Raw genomic sequence first — 20,979 nt, forward strand, 5'->3', positions numbered from 1 at the left:
CACAGGCGGCCTGGGCGCCCGAGGGCGCACGGAGTGCGAGCACGGGGCGGCGGCACAGGAGTGCGGGTGCCACCAGGTGCAGCCCACAGAGGTGACAGATCGCAGAGAAGCAACTTACGGGGAAGAGCTCCGGGACATAATAACAGGTTAATCCCTAGACGTCTGGGAGAGCTCCTGCGAGGAGCTGCGCGCGCTTCGGGCTGTGCTGGAGGCTTGCAGGGACCTGTTTCTGCTGCTGGTGGGGGGGGGCAGGCACAGAAGGAGGGAAGGGACCGGGACACCGAGCCTCTGAGAGCCCGGGGCTGGCTCTGCCCCGACCTGGTTTTCCTGGGACAGGAAGAAAGTATGGTTTTCAAAGAGGACAACAGCCCCCACCCACCTCCATTGGTCTCACTCGGGAGAAATGGGATGGTAGCCCCTGGCGACCTGTCTCTCCTTCTCTGGGTCTGTGCGCAGAAGGCTGCCTTAGAAGGGGTAGAAGCTTAGGGAGGAAAGGGGAGCTAAAGGGATGAGCTGCCGTGAATTGGGGTCATAGGGAGCAAGAGGACCTGGGACTCCATCGCTCCTCAGTGACACTTCCCCATGCCCCAGGCTTAACCCTGGCCCTAGCTCCTCTTGCCCAGAGCTCTGCCCCCAGCAGCTGTGGGTCCACCAGTGGGGAGCCAAGCCCCAATATTGATCTGAAAAGCATGAGGTGGGAAGGGGGATAGCCAACAGTGTAGCTGGGGTTTCCATGGAGACCGCAGGAGAGGAAAAAATTCTCTCTGCATCAAGACCAAAGAACAAATATCTCCCATGAAATTGCCCCCAGTGTCCAATGGCTGTTGCTATGAGGTCATTGTGGCCAGCCGGGGCCCTGCAGGCTGGAAGGAGTGTGTTCGTTGGGGTCAGAGCCACCCAGGGTTTGGGGGATGGAGGTGATGTGGAATTCTCCCAGCTGTTCCGAGAGCCAGTGACTCCCAAAGTGGCTGAGGAGCTTTTGTTTTTCTTGGAGGCTTAATTTGATTAACACTTCGGGAGCGGTGTCGGAGTGTACAGAAACCAGGGTTCTACCACCTCCTCCCTCTGTCCCCCTGCAGGTTGCCCCTAAGCAGGGCCTGGATCACAGAGCTGAGTTTGAACTTGGGAGAGCCTGAAGTCTCTGGAACTAGCTCTTAAGTACTTGGGCTCAGACCCGGGGTCTCTAAAACAAGTCTGAGCATCAGGAGGCACAAGGAGCGGGGTCTGTCTGCCGCACACTGAAGGCTGCAAAAAGAGGGGAAAGTAGCGATTTGAGCACATGAGCCAGGTCTCCAAGGAATATAGGGACACCCTGCAATGGAGAGGCCTTCAGGACACCTAGTCTGTGGACCCCTTTAAAGAAGAGGAAGCTGAGCCCCAGGGAGGAGAAGCTGCCTGCCAAACTCAGAGCCAAGAACTGAACCCAGGTGCTCTGACTTCCAGGCAGGGAGATCCTACACCTTCTGAGGCTGCCCCATAGGAGGCAACCCAGCTTCAGGCTTTGGGGAGCAACCACAGGGAATTCCAGCAGCTGAGTTCTTGAGCCGTGGGGGGTGGGTGAGGAAGGGCAGCCTGGAGGGAGACGAGGTTGGCAAACCTGTTCTCTACAACTGTGATGGTTCAGGTTGCCATGCAGCAGGGCTTTGGATGACCCAGCTCACTCCTGCTGCACCCGGGCTTTGAGCCAAGGGTCTCTGCTCAGCTCCAGGCAAGAGGAGCAAAGGGGCCTCCCAGGACCCTACGGAACCAGAGGGCTCCAAAGAAGACACCCCAGGCACAGTTCCCCACCACCACAAGGGTTACTGCTGAGTACTTATCTTCCTTCATCCCCAGCCCTGGAGCAAATAGGTGTCACAGCATGCCTCCTGGGAGCAAGGTATAGGTGAAAGGACAGGATAAATGCAAAAGCATGAATGGGTGGTGGTGTGCATGCCACTTAGCTCTCAGGGGACAGAGTTGAGCATGAGCAGCAGTCACAGAGGGGACTTGGCCTGAAGACTGTCGAATCATGACATAATAATTATAACAATAACTCCCACTGTAATATCTAAATTCTGATTACATTTAAAATCCACTTTACAGCTGGGCATGGTAGTGCACACCTGTAATCCCAGCACTCGGGAGGCTGAGGCAGGAGGATCGCTGGAGTTCGAGACCAGCCTGGGCTACGTAGTGAGTTCCAGGTCAGTCTCAACTACACAGTGAGACCCTGTCTCAAAAAAACAAATAAAAAACAAACAAACAAACAAATAAAATCCACTTTACAGATGAGAAGATTCAGGGTCACAGAGGTAGCAGTTGCCCTAAGACCCCTAGCTAGTACATGGCAAAGGTGTCTGACCCAAAGCTGACTCTGCAAGGAACAGCTTCTGGGAGGCAGCTATCCATCCGGGCCTATTGGTACCCCAGTGTCTTTTCAAGGGTGAGTCAAGCTAGAGATCTGGCCCCAAGAGGATGGCTGGCACTGAGGCACAAGGCCTGAGTGTCTTGCCCCCTGCCAATACCTGGAGACAGGCTTGTGTCCAGGGTTGGCGGGCTGGCCGGCTTAAGAGCTGGTGCTGTCTGTTGTCCCAGGAGAGTGACCTGGCAGAGAGGCCAGGTGTCCTGCTGTGTACAGCTGTTAAGCAAGACAGAGCCTGGATCTGGAAGAGCTCTGCAGCCTGAGGCCTGGGCAAACCCCGAGAACCTGAAATCTGGTGATTAGGTGCACATCTGGCACCAAAATAAGTTGACAGCTCGTGGCAGGAGGGATGCACAGTTGCTTGGTGAAAGGAAGGCCTGGGCTCTGCCCTCAAAGGACTGCCCTGCCACAGATACAGGCTCAGAAATGTTTCTGAATGGCCCCTCTACCCAGAGGGACACTGAGGCTGCACCCAGGAGACCAGGGTTCCAGTCCCAGCTCCGTGCCACATGCCTCTTCCTTGGCCACAGTCCTCAGCAGTTTGTTCTAAACCCCAAATGGAAGTACTGGGAAGAGTAAGGGAATAGATAAGCTAAAGTTTCATTACTGTGGGCATCTGGGGGAAAGCAGTGATACCTGATCAGCACCCTAAGCCAGACCAGTGGAGTTGACAGAGAGAGCTGGGTCTCTGGAACTGATAGCCTAGAATCCCACCCCAGCTCTATCACTGCAGCTGAGGATAGATGACTCAATCTGTCACAGCTTCTGCGGCCTCATCTGTAAAACGGTACCCACTGGCATAATTGGTACACAATGGTAGTTGGGAAGAAAGCGCATGTGTTGTGTTGGGCCCAGTGCCAGGCATGCTGATAGAAATGGTAGCCGTGGAAGCTGCTGGAGGCTGAAGGATCCTATCCGTGAGCTTCGCAGTTGTGTCCCTGTTTATAGGGATGATAGAGAAAATGGGCCCCTAGGCTACTTCCTAACTTGTTTGTCCCATACCGTCCTGTCTACATCCTGTGATCTTACACAAGTAGGAGCTTAGGCCACCACTTCCCTGCTCTTCAGCCAGGGCCCTCGTAGATCCCACACACAGCCAGAGTTGTCTATCCTGGCACACAAGCAAAGTTATCCCTGGGAGCACCCTGCAGTGCCAGTGCAGCATGTGAAGGAGGCATCACACACCTTATTGGCTCTGAGTGCCACAGGGATGCGTCTTCGGGCAAAGCTCCATCAGGGCTGGGTATCTCCCTTCGCTGGGGGCAATGAGGCCCAGAACTTGGGGTACACTTGCCCATCCAGGTACAGGCAGTGCCAGCCCCACAAGCAAAGATGTGTCCCCAGGAAATGTCTTACCAGTCCCCAGCTAAAAAGAAGCCCTCCCTCCTCTCTAAAGAATAAAAACCCATCTCCTGGGAGCTCCCCCAGTGACTCTGAGCAGTGAATTATAATCATAAACACACCCATAGCACTTTACAGTTCGCACTAGAATTTCTCCCCACCTTGGTACCATTAATATTTGGGGCCAGATAATTATTTGTTAAGGGTCTGTAAAATGTTTAGCAGCACTTTGGGCCTCTACCTCCATGGGATGCCAGGGGCTCACATACTGCCTCCCACCTGGGGACAACCAAAGTTGTCTGTGGACATTGTCAAATGTGCCCTGGAGGGCAAAAGCACACTCCCATGTTGGGAATGAATGCCACCCACTGCTCTGCTTTAGCCACACATCCCCCCTCCCCCTCCACTTCCGGAGAGGAGTGGGTACAGCTTCCAGCCCCACTTCAGAGGCCCAGAGGTGCAGGGACTTCTCTGAGGAAGCAGGACTTGAACTTGACTTGCTCTCACATGCCCCAGTCTCCTGGCTTTCAGCCCGACCTGTAGAACCGTGTCACATCCAACAGCTCGGCAGGGTGGCTCTGCTGCTCAGGAGGAAGAAACTCGGGCATGAGGGCCTCTGAGCATCCCCTCGTGCCTGGCACTGGGCTGCCACACAGCGGATCCTCAGGCGGCCCTGGGTGGATGAATGAAAGGAGGACTTGTGCCCTTCTATATGTCAAAGAGTGGCCATCTTCAAAGACTGCAAGTAGGAGGGAGACTCCCTTCCACTGCCCCCAAGGCTCAGGTGACATTAAAATGGGCCATGGTAGGAATCAGGAAGTGGGGCCATCACCCAGCAGACCCACAGCCCCGCCTCTCCTGGCTCAGCCAGGGTAGACCCTCTGAGCCAGGATGAGCTGTTTCTCACCCCTCCACCAAACACCCCGTCACCAGGCTCTGCCTGCGGGGTTTGCTCAGGCAGCAGCCGCAACGCAGCCGCAACCCAGCTGTCCAATATGGTTTGACTTCTTCCCTCAGCCCTGGATTAGCAATTGAGCAACTCAGCAAGCATCTGACAAGACAGTGCTCCCCAAACCTGTTGAAACTCGCCCACCTTGGGCCCTCTGGGTGCACTTGGAAAGCTGAGCATTTGCACCAAGCTTTCTCCTCTTCTTCCTCCCGCTGGGGGAAGCAGCTCAGGCTGAGCCAACAGGGAAGAGATTGGCCAGGGAGCCCCTCGGACAGCAGTGGGTGACAGCGCCTGCCATTGGCCCCTCCAGTTACCTCTGTACTCACAGCTAGCTTGCAAGGGCTGCTGCTGGTTTGCTCAGCAAACGCAGCTGGAAGGCGAAGCTGCAACCCACTGTTGCTTTCCAGATTTCCGTAAGAGTTGCCAGGTTTTATCTTTGAGTCCTGAACTGCATCTTCTGTGATTCAGCCAGACCCAGGAGAAGGCTCGCTCCCTGCCGTGACCCCACCAGCTCCCCCTTCCCCCCATGTAACCCCTCTCCACCTCCCCCATCTCCTGGCAAACTTGAAAACAAACTGTTTTTAAAATTCCCCACCAAGCCAGAGCCAAGTCAGAACCCCTGCAGCGGAGAAGACCTGATCTCCAAAGAGAGAGGAACGGAGGTGGTGGGAGGAGGGAAGGAACCCCCCACACACAGCCCACATGCATTCTTTGAGGGGCCCATTCACACAGCAGGGAACTGCTGATGGGCCCAGTGGGGCCTCTTTCCTTCGGGACTCTGAAAGGTCCCTTCGACTCAATTTCTCCCTCTGTTCATGGGTCAGTCTTGTAATACCCTAGGATGAGCTCCCAGGAAATTGTCCCCCAAAGCTATAGACAGCCCCTCCAGGATCGGGGGTGCCCTGCTGTCCTGGAACCCCAGGCTTCAGACGGGGGAGTGCATGTTCTGCCCCTCACAAACATGTTGGGCATTCAATAGCAATAGGCACTATGCAGGGTCACATCCGTGGTAAAGCTGGAGCTCCATCTGGGTCTCTTGACTGTGTTCCCAGAATGCTACCATCACAGATCACAGCAGATCTGGAGCCCCATCCCCTATCCGGGCATTCTGTGCAGGAGGCGATGAGCAGTTAGAACAAGGGAGGAACCAAGGTTTGCCCTCCTGCTCCGGCAGGGATGGACATGGGGAGTCAGCCATAGTATCTCCCAAGACTGGACCTTAGAAGGTCCCTACGAAGGTCACGGAACTCACTGGAAACCTCACTCCAGGAAGCCAGCACTGGCTTCGGACAACAGAGAAGCCAGTTTCCTTGTCCCACCCTGCTCCCCACTCCCAGCCTCCCCTGGCCCAGCCAGGGAGGGCACATCCATGGTTCAGTGGCCACAGGGCATGAAGGGCCTTCTAGGGACGAGGGTTGGGTGGGTCTCCTCAAAGGGGAAGCTTCTGCTGCCAAGTTAGAGGGCAAGGTAAGGTCAGGATGTGCCTTAAATTCGATACCTACTAGCTCCGCAACTACACCTGCCTCAGGCAGAGAAGGAAAATTCTTACCTCCTGGCACAGTAGTAGAGCCATCCAGGCTCAGGTCTGAGTGGCTCCTTCTTGGCCATGGGACAGCCACCCGCCCTCCTGGGGAGAATACAGTGAGATGGGAAAGGGGGCGTCCCAGTAGGAAGTGGGAGATTCAGAGCTGCCAGGAGTGCTTTACGGGGTTGAAGCACCGGGTTACTGTAAGTCATGGAGACAGAGAAGCCAAGAGACAGAAATGAAGGTTCCGAGGCTGCTGGGGATGGAGAGAAAGGGAGCTGGGATCCCAGGAGACAGAGGGGAATGGAGGCCTTAAGGCACAGGAGATAGGTGTGGGCTCCCCTGAGGAAATGCATGAGGGGCCCAGGGAACTGGGTCTGGACAAGAAGGCTCTGGAATCCTGACAAGGCTAGGAGTGTGTGGGGCAGAGGTGGTGCCTGACCCCCAGCCACCATGAGTGTCTTCAATGCCGCCCCCACCCCACTGGGTGTCCTCCGGGGCTTTCAGGTCAGCGATGGCACCTCCTTCCATGACCCCAGCAGCCAGAGACCACAGCCCAGAACTCACTGTCCAGGCTGCCACAGTAGACTCCCTCCTTCCTGGAAGCACCCAACACCCTTGCCATGGTTTAGAAAGACACAGGGCCCTAAAAAGACCCATCCATGAAACAATCAGGCTACCTCACTCAGGCCAGTATCTGGAGATCCCAGCTTCTCCTGCTATCTTTGGCGCCTGAGCTGTCAGCTCCAGCTCAGAAACCAGAACGACCTGTTTTCAGGCCTTCCATATGTACCTCTTGGGGCTCAGCTTCCCCATCTGTAGAGTGGGGAAGACACCGACTGGCCAGCCCTGTGTTGTTGTAATGAGGGCACGTCGGAGCATGGTACTACTGGCTGATGGCAAAGCTGACAGGCATCGGTGAGGCCCATGCTCCTGATCACCTCATTCCCAAACCGTTTTCACTTCTCCTTGGCACATTGGAGCTTATCCTAGATGCCAGTGCCCTGGCCCTTCTCCTAAAAGGGCCATCCTCACGCTGCAGGCCTCAGACATGCTGCAGGCCCCACATCTGCAGTGGGGACGGCAGAGGAAGCCATTCTCCCATTCCCAATGGAAGTGCGTCCCAACCCCAGGTGTGCTCAGCCAAAGATGGGGACCCAGGTGTAACAGGGCAGTGAGAGTCCATCCAATGGCAAACGAATGGACAGAGCCCGGTGTGTTCTCTCTGGAGCCCTGCCAAGTTTGCAGCCTGAAAGGCAGCAGGAGGCTTCCTGGGAAGGCACCCTCATAGGCACACTTCATTCATTTAAGCCTCCCAAGATGAGAACTACTACTGGCCCCATTTTACAGATGAGCAAACTGAGGCTCCGAGATGTTTACTAACTCACCTCAAGTGACATGGAGATGGGATTCTGATCCAGTACATGCCATTCCCACACTGTCTGACATGAGGAGGAACACGGGTTTCTGGGACCCGCCAAGAAATGGCAGGCTATTGAGAGACCATGGTTACAGAAACAAAGATCTAAAATGACAGGGAGTATAGTAAGGATCCTCAGGAACCACGAGAAGCTAGTCCTGGATGGGGTCTGTGGTCATCTTGCTCCTTCCACCATGTCCCCCAAGGCAGCTATACTCAGCAAACACTATTTCCTTCCGCTCTCCTGCCCGCCCACTTGGCCTCCTTTCTCCCTAGTATCACAGGCACAACCACTCTTGAGGAGACTCTAAATGTGGCCTGGGCAGCAGGGAGGCCAAAGGGAGGGGTCAGAGAGGCCTGGGCTGGCATCCCAGCCCCCACCTGGACACCCACAGGGCCAGGGCCTGGGACACTGACCTGCTTGGACTCCCCAGCACTTCTCCGCTCATTCTGAGGCACAGAGTCAGATCCCAAGAAGAGTCACAGAGGTGAGGGTTCTCCTGGAGAAATTTGTGTATTTTGTTTAAAAAAGCAAGCAAACCTGGAAAAGCTTGGGACAAGCCCAGCTAATTTTAGTTTCTAGTGAAAACAGCAGGTGGCCGAGAGGATCTGATCTCCCTGGCAGAGTCAGGGCCCTCCGGCCTTGCAGGCTGCAGGCACAGGCTGAGCAGGGAGGGCCTCTTGGGAGGGGCCTGAAGGACCTGCAGCCCCCATTTGAGACCAGGGCAAGAGTGAGCGGGCTGGCTGCACAGCAGGGGTGGCCTGGGCTGGCAGGGTAACCTGATCAATGACACGGCCATGGCTGGAGTCCTGAGTGGCCAGGGCAGCAGGTGACAAATTGCTAAACCTGTACTCGGCAGCACCCAGAAGCTTAAAGTGGGGCAGTACAAGCAACCAGAATGAGAGAAGATGAAGCCGTGGCTGGGGTCCCCACAAGAACTCAGATCAGCAACAATGACACCCAGCAAGCCCTGGCTTTGTGTCCCCCAGAAATGGCCTTGCAGTCAGTATCTGAGCTCAGCCCAGCTCTAGAGGCAGCAAGAGCCACACGTCTCTGAGGGAGAAGTTGAGCCACCATGGAGGTGGGCAGAGCTCCCAAAGTCCTCAGGACCAGTTAGGTCCAGTCCTCAGCAGCCCCCATCTTTCTCCCTCACCCCTGCTCTTCCTTGCCAGTAGGTGAGCAAAGGGGACCCTATCAGGACAAAGCCTTCCAGCCATGAGCCATGCTGAAATATTTTTCCTTTTTTTTTTTTTTTTTTTTGGGAAATTAAACTCCATCACACTAGTCCTTTTTATTATTTCATTTGAGACAGGCTTTTGCCAAGTTGCCCAGCCAGGACTCAAACTTGCAATCCTCCTGTCTCAGCTTCCCAAGTGCTGCAATTACAGGCATACCTGCAGGCATTTACTGAACACCTTCTCTGCACTGTATGCTGCATGAGGCCTGATGTGTTACACAGTGAGATGCCAGCCCCCGGCCATCTAGCAGGGCAGATCCACAGCGGAGTACAGGGGAAAGAGGGCTAAGACAAACCGCTTGCTGCTTACTGACAGGCTCTGCCACTTTGCAACTCCTTTGTTTCACCTCTGTGGTCTTCAGTCTGCTTGTCTATAAACTAGCACCAGATAGCAAGACAAGCCAACAGGAAGCCTGCTGCCCAGGGTCCTGACTCTCTAGCCTGTGCCTCAGCTCTGGCACTCACCTCACCTTCCACCTAAACAAACTCCTAGGATCGGGAGGAAGGGGAGCCTCCCATGCACAGAGGGGCAGCTGTTGTGCCAAGTGAAGGCAGGGGCTGGCCGGTGGGCATTGGTGCTACCGGAAGCAGTTTCTCGTTGTCTTCCTGGAAGCTGTCCCAGTGACTCACAGCCATGGCAGCCTAGCAGCTCCCTCTAAAACCTGCTGTTGTCGGTTCAGCCAGTTTCCCCACCAGGCTCCAGGCCTAGGGGAGGAGCATTTGGCACCTCCTCTCCCCTGGTTCAATGGTAAGGGCTCCATCTACTAGCCTTGCATAGGACCAGGAGGCCTGGACACCACCCGTATCTGCCAGCAGGAGGAGGACTACAGATTCCAAACACAGGAAAGGCCATGCAGACTTACCTACTTATTGTATACATAAAGAGACAGGCTCCCAGTGGGGAGAGGGCTTATCCCGGGGTCACAGTGGGCTGGGGACTCCGCCAGCCTCCCTAGCCTGCTCCTCCTCCCAGAGGACCCCCACCCTTGAATGCCTCCCTTCACCAGAGGCCAGAGCTCTCTGCATGGCCAGACCTAGCCCCCTTGGCTGGGCCACAGAGGGAACAGAGGCCTAGTTGGGGACAGGCCAGTTCTGTGTCCCCACATCATAGAGAATAAAGGGTCCCAACTTGTTCCAAAAGAAAAAGATCCAATGTGAGTCTCAGTTCCTTGTCCTCTCACCAAAGGATACCTATGGCCTCCCAAACACGGACCTGGCCCACTGCCAGTAGCTGAGCTCTTGGCGCCCCCTGCAGGCCAAGAAAAATTTGTGGGACTGGTTCTGTAGGAGACCCCTTCCCTAGTGGCTGAAGCAGGGGGCAGCCAGAGGGAGCTGAGGAGCCAGTCACCCCCACCCCCACCACCACCACTACCACCACCACCAGATCCTCCTCCCTCTTTGTCAACCCTGTCTCCCTCCCTAGGGCATTACCAGGCTCTGGCCAGGAGCTGATGGCTTCCCAGCTGACCATGTGGACAGGTCCAAAATTCAGATGCACACCAAGCCCCTCCTAAGGCGGGCCCAGGCACCTGCGCTTTCCATCCCCACAGATGTTTCCAATGCACGGCCAGATTTGAGACTCACCACTCTGTTCCAACCTCATGCCTGACCAATAGAACCTGGCTGCTGCCTGCACGCCTCCTGGTGTAGGGAGGCAGGTAACTAACCTTGGCTGACATTCCTAAGCTGAGTGAACCCAGTCCTGGGAACTTGTCCAAACTGTCAGTTCTAGTTCTTGAGTCACATAAAAGAAAACTGTCACAAGGCTGTGAAGTCAGCAAAACCAGGTTCAAATCCACTCTGCCTCTCACTGGCTATGTAAACTTGCACACACAGCAAATTACTTATCTGTGCCTCCGTTTCCTTCTCTTTAAAAAGGGGGTTCATAGGTTCACTGAAAGGATTTAAAGCAATAATATACTTAGCCCGGTCCCAAATGGGTCTTAATTTAGCAAACAAACAAACAGCCTTATTATCAATTTTCCTTTTTTTTTGTACCAGAGACCCAATCAATTTTCCATATTTTAATAGGGCTATTTTTTTTCCTTTTTTTTTGCTTTTTTTGAGACAGGGTCTCACTGTAGTTCAGACTGCTCTGGAACTCACTGAGTAGCCCAGGCTGGTCTCAAACTCACAGCGATCCTCCTGCCTCAGCCTCCAGAGTGCTGGGATTACAGGCATGCGCCACCACACCCAGCCTCTAAGTACTTTTTGACTTGCCCACCATTCATTTGTTCCTTCATTCAGTTGTGAGTTCCTGCCTCATTTTCTCAGGCTGTGTCAGACTTAACACAGATCCCAGACCCTGAACCGAGGGGACACAGGAAGGACCAGCAGCTGGGACAGGCAGCTCCCAGAGCCCCAGTGTGGAAAGAGGAGGGTGAGGCATTGGGCCTGATCTACATCACTTCTGCCCCACCCCCAGGTACCTGGCCAAGCTGTCCTCAGTGGGGAGCATCTCAGAGGAAGAGACCTGCGAGAAGCTCAAGGGCCTGATCCAGAGGCAGGTACAGATGTGCAAGAGGAACCTAGAGGTGATGGACTCAGTGCGCCGCGGTGCCCAGCTGGCCATTGAGGAGTGCCAATACCAGTTTAGGAACCGGCGCTGGAACTGCTCCACACTCGATTCCCTGCCTGTCTTTGGCAAGGTGGTGACTCAAGGTGAGGGGGTGTACAAGGGTGCAGAGTACCAGAGTGTGGGTCCTGGCCAGGGAATGACACCCTCATGAATGGCCAGAGTAGTTGAAGTCTAAAGCAGAAACAGTGTTGGGCCTATGTGAGGGGCAGGGGCACTGGATAGGATGACTGGGTGGAGGTAAATCTGGGACAGGGCCATCCAAGCAGGATCCTGCAGCCTACAGTGTGCTGTGGTTCCAGTGCTCATCTCAGCGGAGTGTGAGCAGGCACTGCACTCCTTGTTTTACGAGGAGAAAACTGAGGTTCAGGCAAGGGATGAGACAACTTCCTGGGGCTCCTCAGATCAGGGGAGAACAGATTCAGGCTTCAGACCCAGAGCTCCAACACTTACGCAGCCCAGTGTTCTTCCCACCTTAGCATCAGCCTTGGATACCTGAGCCCATTTCACTGATTTGCACATTGGACAAGCCCTGAGGAGCAGTTCCAACATGGCCAGCCCAAGACACAGCTTCTGTCCTAATAAAGGGCATAGACTGGTGGGGAGACAGGCACAACAGGAATAGTGGCTTACACACCTATGGCACCAACAATGGGCCAGACACTGTAAGTGTTGAAAGTAACAAACTCATTGGTCCTTTTGAGACTCTCACAGGCTTCCACATTACATATGAAGAAACTGAGGCACATAGAGGTTAAGTCATTTGCCCAAGATCAAAGAACTAGAAGGTGGCAGAGCCAGGACTTGAACCCAGGCATCATACTGCAGGGTCTGTATTCTTACTCATGATGCACAGGACAGGAAGTCGAACACCTTCCCTGCCTAGGACTGGAGTGTTCAGAGGGGGCTTTCCTAAGGAGGCAGGTCCTTCATTGAGACCAGAAATTCGAGGAGGGACTAAGCCAGAGAGAGGGACCAGGGCACAGAGAAGCTTCTATTGAACTGAGAGGTTCCTTGAGAAGCAACAAATCAAGCCCCATCTTTGAAGAAGTGCTCTAACCCAGCTGCCTTTCTATCTCCTGAGCATGAGGCTAATACTTCTGAGCAACTGATAAGTCGACAGGGCCCTTCCTCAGGCTGCAGGAATGACTTGCCTGGGCCAACCTTTGTCTTGGCACCTAAGGGCCTGAATAGCCAGGGCTGCTGGGCTCATGGCAAACCATTTGGATGTTGCTGGAAACCAACTGTGATAGGAATTTAGAAGCCATTCTCCTGGGAACTGGCAGAGGCCAAAAAGGCATGATCATGCTTGGCACTGCTGAATATCACTGCTCTCAAAAAGCAGATGAGACCCAGTGAGCAGCCTGGCAGCAGAGAATCTCCCAGGATGAAGGTGCCACTGCCCAGGACCCAGTGATACCAGGTTGGTGAGACCCAGGAGCCAGCCTCATATAAAGTAGACCTTGACCTTAGGAACTCCCTTGCCACAGTGGATATCCAAGGAATGTATTTTGGACAGACTGGTGAACAGATCCATAGGTTTCACATGCCACACCCGTCACACCCCTTCTTGACTAGTTCTCTCTGGGCTCTAAAGCTCTTTGTTTATACTTGGGTGTGTAGGGGGTCCTCCTTTTTTGTAATTTTCTAAATACCATTTCAATCTTACAGAAAAGTTGCAAAATAGTACAAGGAATTCCTGCGTACTAGTTATTAGATTTATCAACTGTTTATATTTAACCTATTTGCCTATCATATATATGTGTGTGTGTGTGTGTGTGTGTGTGTGTGTGTGTGTGTGTGTGCGCACATATTTTTGTCTAAAGCATCTGTGTTCCCACTGCTTTGATGCACCTTTCAGACTGAAGCATGATTATCTCCCAACCTGATTCCCTCTCCTCCATCACTGAGTCCTCACGTCACCCCAGGTGAGGGTGACAGCTCATTTACCTGTTTCCTGGCACACGGCCAAGCCTGGCATAACAGTCAGTAGATGTCATCTAATAATGGAAAGCAGATCAGAGACAGCGGCTTGAAGGGGCAAAGGTGAAGCATGTGTCAGTGCTGGCCGGAAGCCAGCAGAGGTCCTCAGGACCCCATCAGGAGTGTCCTCCTCACTTGTGAGCAGAAGTCTCAAAGGGACCTATCCCTGGTCTTGAACACAAGAACAGTACCAGGCCTGATAGAAGCTGCTCTGGACTAAAGCTCGGTCAAGCGACCAGTCCCCTTAGAGCTGAGATCAGGCTGGCCACAACAGGCAGATGTCAGTCACATTTGGGAGACAAGTCTCAGCTCTTCCACTCACCAAACACCGCCCTTTTGTACCGTTAGTTTTCTTCTATAAAAACATTCCTCTTAGAACCTTAAATGATCCCCACTGAGCAAGAACAAAAGGAATTTGTCTATCTCCAGACTGAAGCAAAGTGATGGTTCTCGGGAAACCCAGGGATTGACGAGGCAGAAAGCACGGGCAAGAAGACTGCAGGCAGGTGACTTCTCTTCTGAGCCTCAGGGTCCACACTTGTCACATACTTAGCTCATACAGCTGTCACCAAGGTTCAGTGACATTATGTGTGGGAATTCCTTCATATATGCCCTGGCCCAAGAGCCACCACCTGTCCTTACCAGTGGCAGTCATCTGCAGCAACCACATCTGGACAGGCCTGTCGTCATCCCCAACCCCCTAGGAGTAAGGATCCTGGCAGTTGGCAGCATACATGAGCAGCCTGGCTGGGGTCAGGGCCTCAGGCATGAAAGAAGCAGAGCTAAAAGAACCCACCCTGGATTAAAAAAAAAGGAACCCTCACTTGTTGAGGGCCTATGGTGTACTCTCTTGCGACAGCTCTGGGCTTGTGATGTGGTTACCATGTCACGGCTGAGGAGGGACTCTCAGGGAGCAGAGGGTGGTACTGCACCCAAGTCCTGGACCTGCCAGCTCTTGGCTATGAGATCTTGGGCAAGGTCCACACCCTCTATAAGCCCTCTATAAGCCTCTTTCCTATACAATGAGGACAAACCCAAACCAGCCTCCTAGGATTCCATGAGGATTCAGAGATGATGTCTCTGAAGGGCTGCCCAACTCCCACAGTGCTGAGGACGGAGGATGGGGTCTCCTATTGCCAGCACTGTCCAAAGTCTCACAGCCCTCAAAGCTCCCAAGCAGTGGCCACCCCTGCTCCTGGCCTACAGAGACAGGACAGATAGAGAATGATAAACGGTGAGGCCAGTATGTAATTTAGGGCCAAGCTATATGCTCCAGACTAAAAAAAAAACTACTTGATAAAGATGGTGTTCGTGGCAGCCAGGAAAGCAGAAATGTGACTGTCCTTGCCCTAGCAGACAGTAAGAACCAGATGAGGGATGTCCCGTGTCTTGTAGCACCTGCACACACTGGGTACCAGTGAGCACATGGTGCATGAATGGAAGGGTCTGAGAGTAGCAGGGAGGCAGTGGAACTCGACAAGAGTTGTGCTGGGTCTCAAGGTGGGCCAGCCTGAGCAGCATGGGTAGAGTAGGAAAGGTGACTCCTCTCATGCTTTCCTCCATCTGTACAATGCGAAGCCTTCTCCTGCCTCTAGCACATCTTGCAGTGACCGTGATCAAGTTCCAGCTCTCAAACAGCCCCAAGGTCCCCACAGACTCTGCCCACCATGGCAGGGAGGTAGTGTGATATATTGGCTGTAGCAAAAAAAGGTTCAAATCCAGGCTTACGTGTCTGCCTCATCTAGACCACCTCGTGACCATCACAGCAGGCTGGACTTAAGTAAATGCTTCTCAGTTTTAGGTGGAGCCTCACAAAAACCTATGCTCTCTTGCTTTTATCCTTAGTACTGCTATCAGGTTGGACACAGGGATGGGAGAACACTCTCCTTCCCAGAGACCTCTTTGGCCAACCTTCAGATGCCATCAGATAAATTTTAGCTCTACGGAAGGTGTACTCCAAAGACACTCCCAACTGGTAGTTCCTGCAGGCTACATAGGCCACACAAACACGAGACAAGTGGAAGACAAAAGCATCCATGGTCTGATTCTGACGGCATGAGGCAGACAGACCAGCTAGAGAGCCTGGAGTTCCAAGCAGACCACAACAGTGGGATGGGATACAAGGGACATATGAGGGCCTAGCCTGCTGAGCAGTGCTGTCTCCATGTTACATTGGGAAGTCAAGACTCAGAGAGGAATGTCACATCATAAATGAGCGATGGCTTTGTCTGGCCCCAAAGACTCTTTCCTCTATCCTACATTGTCTCTTAAATCCAGAGGCTTCTTCAAAGTGGTTTTTCTCAAAGACCAGAGCCTGTCTGTCCCCTCCCTCCTTGGACTTCCGCTGCCCAGGGCATCACCAGGCCCATGGCTTCCCTGCTGGCCCAACTCAATATCAGCCAGTTCTCCTCCAAATGTCCTGAATGTCCCTTTTTCCAGCATCTGGGCAGACACTAATGTACTCCACAGACCCCAAGTCTTGAGTCAGATGGGTCTCAGTTCCAGTTCCCACTCAGCCATTCCCAGCCGAGGGACCCAGGCAAGCCAATGAACTGCACATTTTCTTCAGAGTAGGGCTACAGTGCTGGTAACTCCCCACTGCTGCACTCCCATATCCCAATTCCTTTTCTACGTCTGAGCAGCCTCAGAGGAAAACAAACCCTGTTAGGTCTTTGAACACAGGACTTCAACCTGGTTCCCTGGGCAGAGATGAAGAAGTGTGAGGGGCCACAGCACTGGAGTCCAAAGGCTGAAGAAGCTACTGCCACAGGCTTCAGGGGCACAGCAGCATACCCATTCTCCAGGCCAACTGCTCACCACACCCTGGTGCAAACCCCACGAGAACTGGGCTTACACATCACATGAAATTTAGGGCAGACCTAAGAAAGCCCTCCCTGGCTTCATACACAGAAGGTACAAAGAGCTCGAGTACATGTGTATTCCCAGAACTCAAGGCCTCTGTGGGGCTCGACAGTGTCAAGGTGAAAGCTCTGGAGCCAGGCTGCCTGAGTTCAAATTCTGGCTTCACCCCCTGGCTGGGTATTACTGGACAAGGCACTACTCAGTGCCTGTTTCTACTTCTGTAAAAGGAGGGTTAAAAGAATCTACTTCCTAGCGTTGCTGTGAAGAGTATATAAAGTAATATAGGTGAAGTGCTTAGTGCACATGCTAAGTTCTCTATGACCTTTAGCTTTGTTATTACCTCGAAAGAGTCTCTTCCTTTAGGGCTACTCTCGAGCCTAGGATATGGTGTCCTTGCTCCTCTGAAGCCAGGGCAAAGGGGACTTGGAGTCCCAGTCAATGGATGCTTTGGAGAATGAGATACCCACCTCCCTGAACAACCTCACAGGGAGACCTGCACCCCAAGATCTACTAATACTTAGGAGCAGAGGTCTGCCCAGAGCTGGGGTTGGGTCAAGAGTTGCCCGAGAGCCAAAAGAAGCAGAAGAAGGACTACGAAAGACCAAGGGTTGAAACTGCTCACCAGTCCCATCATCCTCATTTCCTGCTGACTTCCCTTCCCCTCTGGTCTTTGGGGCAAAGATTTGTGCTGGTTCAGGACTGGAAATACCAGAAATACCAAAAATTGAAGTTGTCTCCCTTTGGGCAGCCACAGCACAAAACCAACCAACATGATCCTGCTATTAACCTTAATTAACTTGGAGGAGACTCCATCTTAGGCTGTTGAGGTCCTATTGCTCCAGCCAAGTCCTACTAATGCTGGCCCAAAATGCCCAAGCCAGAGCAGAGAGTGGGCAGTGGAGAGGGTGGTACCAGTACCCCTAGCTCAAGGGCTACACCAAGAACAAGCCGTCCTGAGTGGTCGGGGCTGAGTCGCCTCCCACCCAAGCATGCAGCTTCTCCTGTCTCTGTATACAGACCTAGGGACAGAGGAGGTGATTGTTGCTGTCTGACCACAGTGACTGCTCCCTGGGGCAGCTGGGAGTACAGACCTGGGTGTCATAGAGGTAATTGCCAACCACAAGGCCAAAGCCTGCCCAGCCACTCTTGTAGACACAGACCCTCTGGCCAGAGACAGAAGGACAGTCACAGCACACAGAGGCCCTCACAGGCCTAGAAGAGGAGCAGGGCCTGCCGTTTGGTTGCATACCCAACCAGCTGAGTGCACTCTGCTCACATACTACCCCACCTCACCCCCAGAAAGACACTTCACAGCAGCTACACCCCAGGCACAACTCCTAGGATAAAAACATCCATTCAGGCAGGGAGGGGGCTGGCACCAAAATAGACTGCAGAGCAGTCATGGGTAAAGGAGAGGCGGGCAGATCTTACTGGAGTTCTGGTTCTGGAGTCTTGGTTCTGCAGCCTCCTGGCTGTACCAACAGAACCCAACCTTTCCAACCCTCAAGTGAGATGGGTGCAGATAAAGGTGGTGGAGGTGAAGGGCACCCCAGTTATCAGTAAGAGGGGTTAAGTCCTGGAGCTGTTGGTATTATGGTTTAAAGTCAGATGGAAACATGAAATTTTGAGCAACAGGCCCAGCCTCAGAGGGAGGGCCAGGCAAGTCATGGGGGTACCCCTCAGAGCCCCAAGGAAGTAGCTAGGGAACAAGGCCTAAAAGAGAGCCAGACCTGAGGTTGCAGTCCAGGTCTGCAGTTGCACTACTCTGTAGCACTGGTAAATCAGCTCACCTCACTGAACTGTTCAATCTTCCATAAGACACTGTGACCATCACTCATCTTTAGGAGAGGTGGTGAGAACAGTTACCCATGGGAACTGACAGCACAGGGCCTAAGGCCAGGCTGTCTGCTGGCTCAGCCACCTGCACCATGACAAAACATCTCTAAAATGGGGTGACAGGGCTGCCTGGTGGGGCTGCTAGGAAGATAAGCTGTTCCACACCAATGGAGTGGCAGTGCTGAGGGCATACTGAGATCTGTTCCACTCTGTGACTGCCTCACTCCCTCTTTGCCTCCAACACTCAGCAGGCCCCTTGTGCCCCTACCTCTCCACAAAGGACCCAACCCTGCCCTCCCTCTGCCTCCCACAGGGACCCGGGAGGCGGCCTTTGTGTACGCCATCTCTTCAGCAGGTGTGGCCTTTGCAGTAACTCGGGCATGCAGCAGTGGGGAGCTGGAAAAGTGTGGCTGTGACCGGACAGTACATGGTGTCAGCCCTCAGGGTAAGAGCAGGAGTGGTCAGAGGGGAGGGCAGAGGCATGGGCCCCTGGCCCACACTCACTGTGGCCCTCTCTTTGCTTTCTGCACCTCAGGCTTCCAGTGGTCAGGATGCTCAGACAACATTGCCTATGGCGTAGCGTTCTCACAGTCATTTGTGGACGTGAGGGAGAGAAGCAAGGGTGCCTCATCCAGCCGGGCCCTCATGAACCTCCACAACAACGAGGCTGGAAGGAAGGTAGTATGCACCACCCCCAGCCCCGAGTACCAACCAAGGCAGGAGCAGCAGGCGGGGTCCCTGACACATTCCCTCCGAAGCAGCCCTCAGGAAGTGTCCTTCAGGCCCTCACCAGCACTGCATACCTCCATAGGTCACTGAGGTATAAACAGGGCAGGGTGGGGAGCAGGTATAACACAGCCAGCATATATAGTCCCATCCATCTAAGCATGTGTACATGTGTGTATACATCCAGCCCTTGTAATACATATACACTCCTAACAAGCAGCACAACTGGGATTTGACCCCTTCTATCACCTATAGGTCATGTGCTTAATGGTGACACCATCTGCCTTCTCAATGACTGCTCCTGTGAAGGTTCCTGTGAAGATTAAGTGCAGGCTTCCCCGCCCCGTCACAGCACCTCTCACCCTGCTGCCGAGAGAGAGCATCTTGTTCACCTGTTCCCCAGCCCTACTTACCAGCCCAGCAGTGTACTGCAGGGACTTAATACAGAGGAAACATGACATCGAGCCACTAGGGGCCCCTGCTCCACAGCTTCCACTGACCACCACTCTCCCCACCCTCCCCACAGGCCATCCTGTCACACATGCGGGTGGAGTGCAAGTGCCACGGGGTATCAGGCTCCTGTGAGGTAAAGACGTGCTGGCGAGCCGTGCCACCCTTCCGCCAGGTGGGCCACGCACTGAAGGAGAAGTTCGATGGTGCCACTGAGGTGGAGCCACGTCGAGTGGGCTCCTCCAGAGCACTGGTGCCACGCAATGCACAGTTTAAGCCGCATACGGACGAAGACTTAGTCTACTTGGAGCCCAGCCCAGATTTCTGTGAGCAGGACATACGCAGCGGCGTGCTGGGCACAAGGGGCCGCACATGCAACAAGACATCCAAGGCCATTGATGGCTGTGAGCTGCTGTGCTGTGGCCGCGGCTTCCACACGGCTCAGGTAGAGCTGGCTGAACGCTGCAGCTGCAAATTCCACTGGTGCTGCTTCGTCAAGTGCCGGCAATGCCAGCGGCTCGTAGAATTGCACACGTGCCGGTGACTGCACACAACCTATGCCCAGCAACCACCTAAGTGGCCCAGGGAAGGCCAGTAATTTAAAGTCTCCCACCACCTACCCCAAGAGATAGTGGTTGTATTTTTTATTTTGTTTTGGTTTTTGGGTCCTCATGTTATTTATTGCCAAAACTAGGCAGGCAACTCCAAGGGCACTAACTGGGGCCTCCCCAGAGCCTGAGCCTTTGTGGCCATCACTGACCAAAGGGCCCTTGCTCATGCCTCTGGCTGTTCACAAATGGTCATGGCTGACCACTCATTTGTGATCTGTGTCCATTTTTCTACTTTAAGACTTAATGTAACAATGAATGTTACAGCCACAGGGCTACTGATGCTGCCATCTGGGCAAACAGGGAACCTTATGGCAGGGACAGTAAGTACAATCTTGATGGAAATCACACTGCCTGAAAAAACGAGCACACACACTTCACCCCACACATACACAGGGCCCCATGGCAATTTGAGCCTGTAGCCTTGTCTCCCAAACTCTTGGAAAAGGAATGCGCAGTTACCAGGGCAAAGGCAAAGGGTTCATTTCAGCCCTCACATGGGCAGCTGGATGTTCAACCTGTGTGGGGGCCTTCCGCGTAGAAAGTGCAGGAGAAGTTCAAACAAGAGAAGGCTACAGTCCTGCCCCCTCTGGAAGGGAAACTCCCCACCTCTTAGATCATCTTAGGCAGGAGGTGCAGGCTGCCATCCTGGATCAGATCCTGCCATGGGCCTTTGCAGTCATGCCCCTGTGTGAGTCACCCCCACAGGGCTATCTGTCTTCATTGAAACTGAGAATGGAAATCTCACACACACCACAGGACAGGGCCATGCAATGAGAGTCTTTCCCATCATCTCACTTAAAAAAATTTATTCAGCAAATACTGAGTCCCAGGCCCTGCACTGAGGCATCTGCTGGTCCCTCTGCCACTCTTTCTTGGCCTCTGTATCCAAAAGCATAGACACTGCAGGTCTCCTTGGGTCTCATCTATGGGAAAGGGGCTCTGGCTGGGAAAAAAAGGGACACAGGAAAGAAGCAGAAGCCAGAGACCACAGGCTGGGCTGGTGCCATGTGGCAGCTGAGGGAGAACAGGCTCCAAGGCAGAGCCAAATGGCTGGAAGGCTGA

The 20,979-nt window shown here is 53.7% G+C and overlaps 1 protein-coding gene across 1 annotated transcript in view; it reads left to right on the forward strand.

Moving 5' to 3' along the window:
* The window catches only part of Wnt4 (Wnt family member 4), a 22,918-nt gene extending 2,993 nt beyond the window's left edge, over positions 1-19,925 (forward strand). The window contains exons 2-6 of the mRNA XM_010626008.2: positions 6-146; positions 11,300-11,535; positions 18,444-18,575; positions 18,666-18,808; positions 19,383-19,925. Of these exons, the coding sequence (XP_010624310.2) occupies positions 6-146; positions 11,300-11,535; positions 18,444-18,575; positions 18,666-18,808; positions 19,383-19,850 (1,120 nt within the window). The 3' untranslated portion in view covers positions 19,851-19,925. The remainder of the gene's footprint in view (positions 1-5; positions 147-11,299; positions 11,536-18,443; positions 18,576-18,665; positions 18,809-19,382) is intronic.
* Positions 19,926-20,979: the final 1,054 nt, after the last annotated feature.

The sequence above is a fragment of the Fukomys damarensis genome, unplaced genomic scaffold, assembly GCF_012274545.1.
Source record: "Fukomys damarensis isolate Sample0158 unplaced genomic scaffold, DMR_v1.0_HiC HiC_scaffold_23, whole genome shotgun sequence".
In the NCBI taxonomy this organism is placed as follows: Eukaryota; Metazoa; Chordata; class Mammalia; order Rodentia; family Bathyergidae; genus Fukomys; species Fukomys damarensis.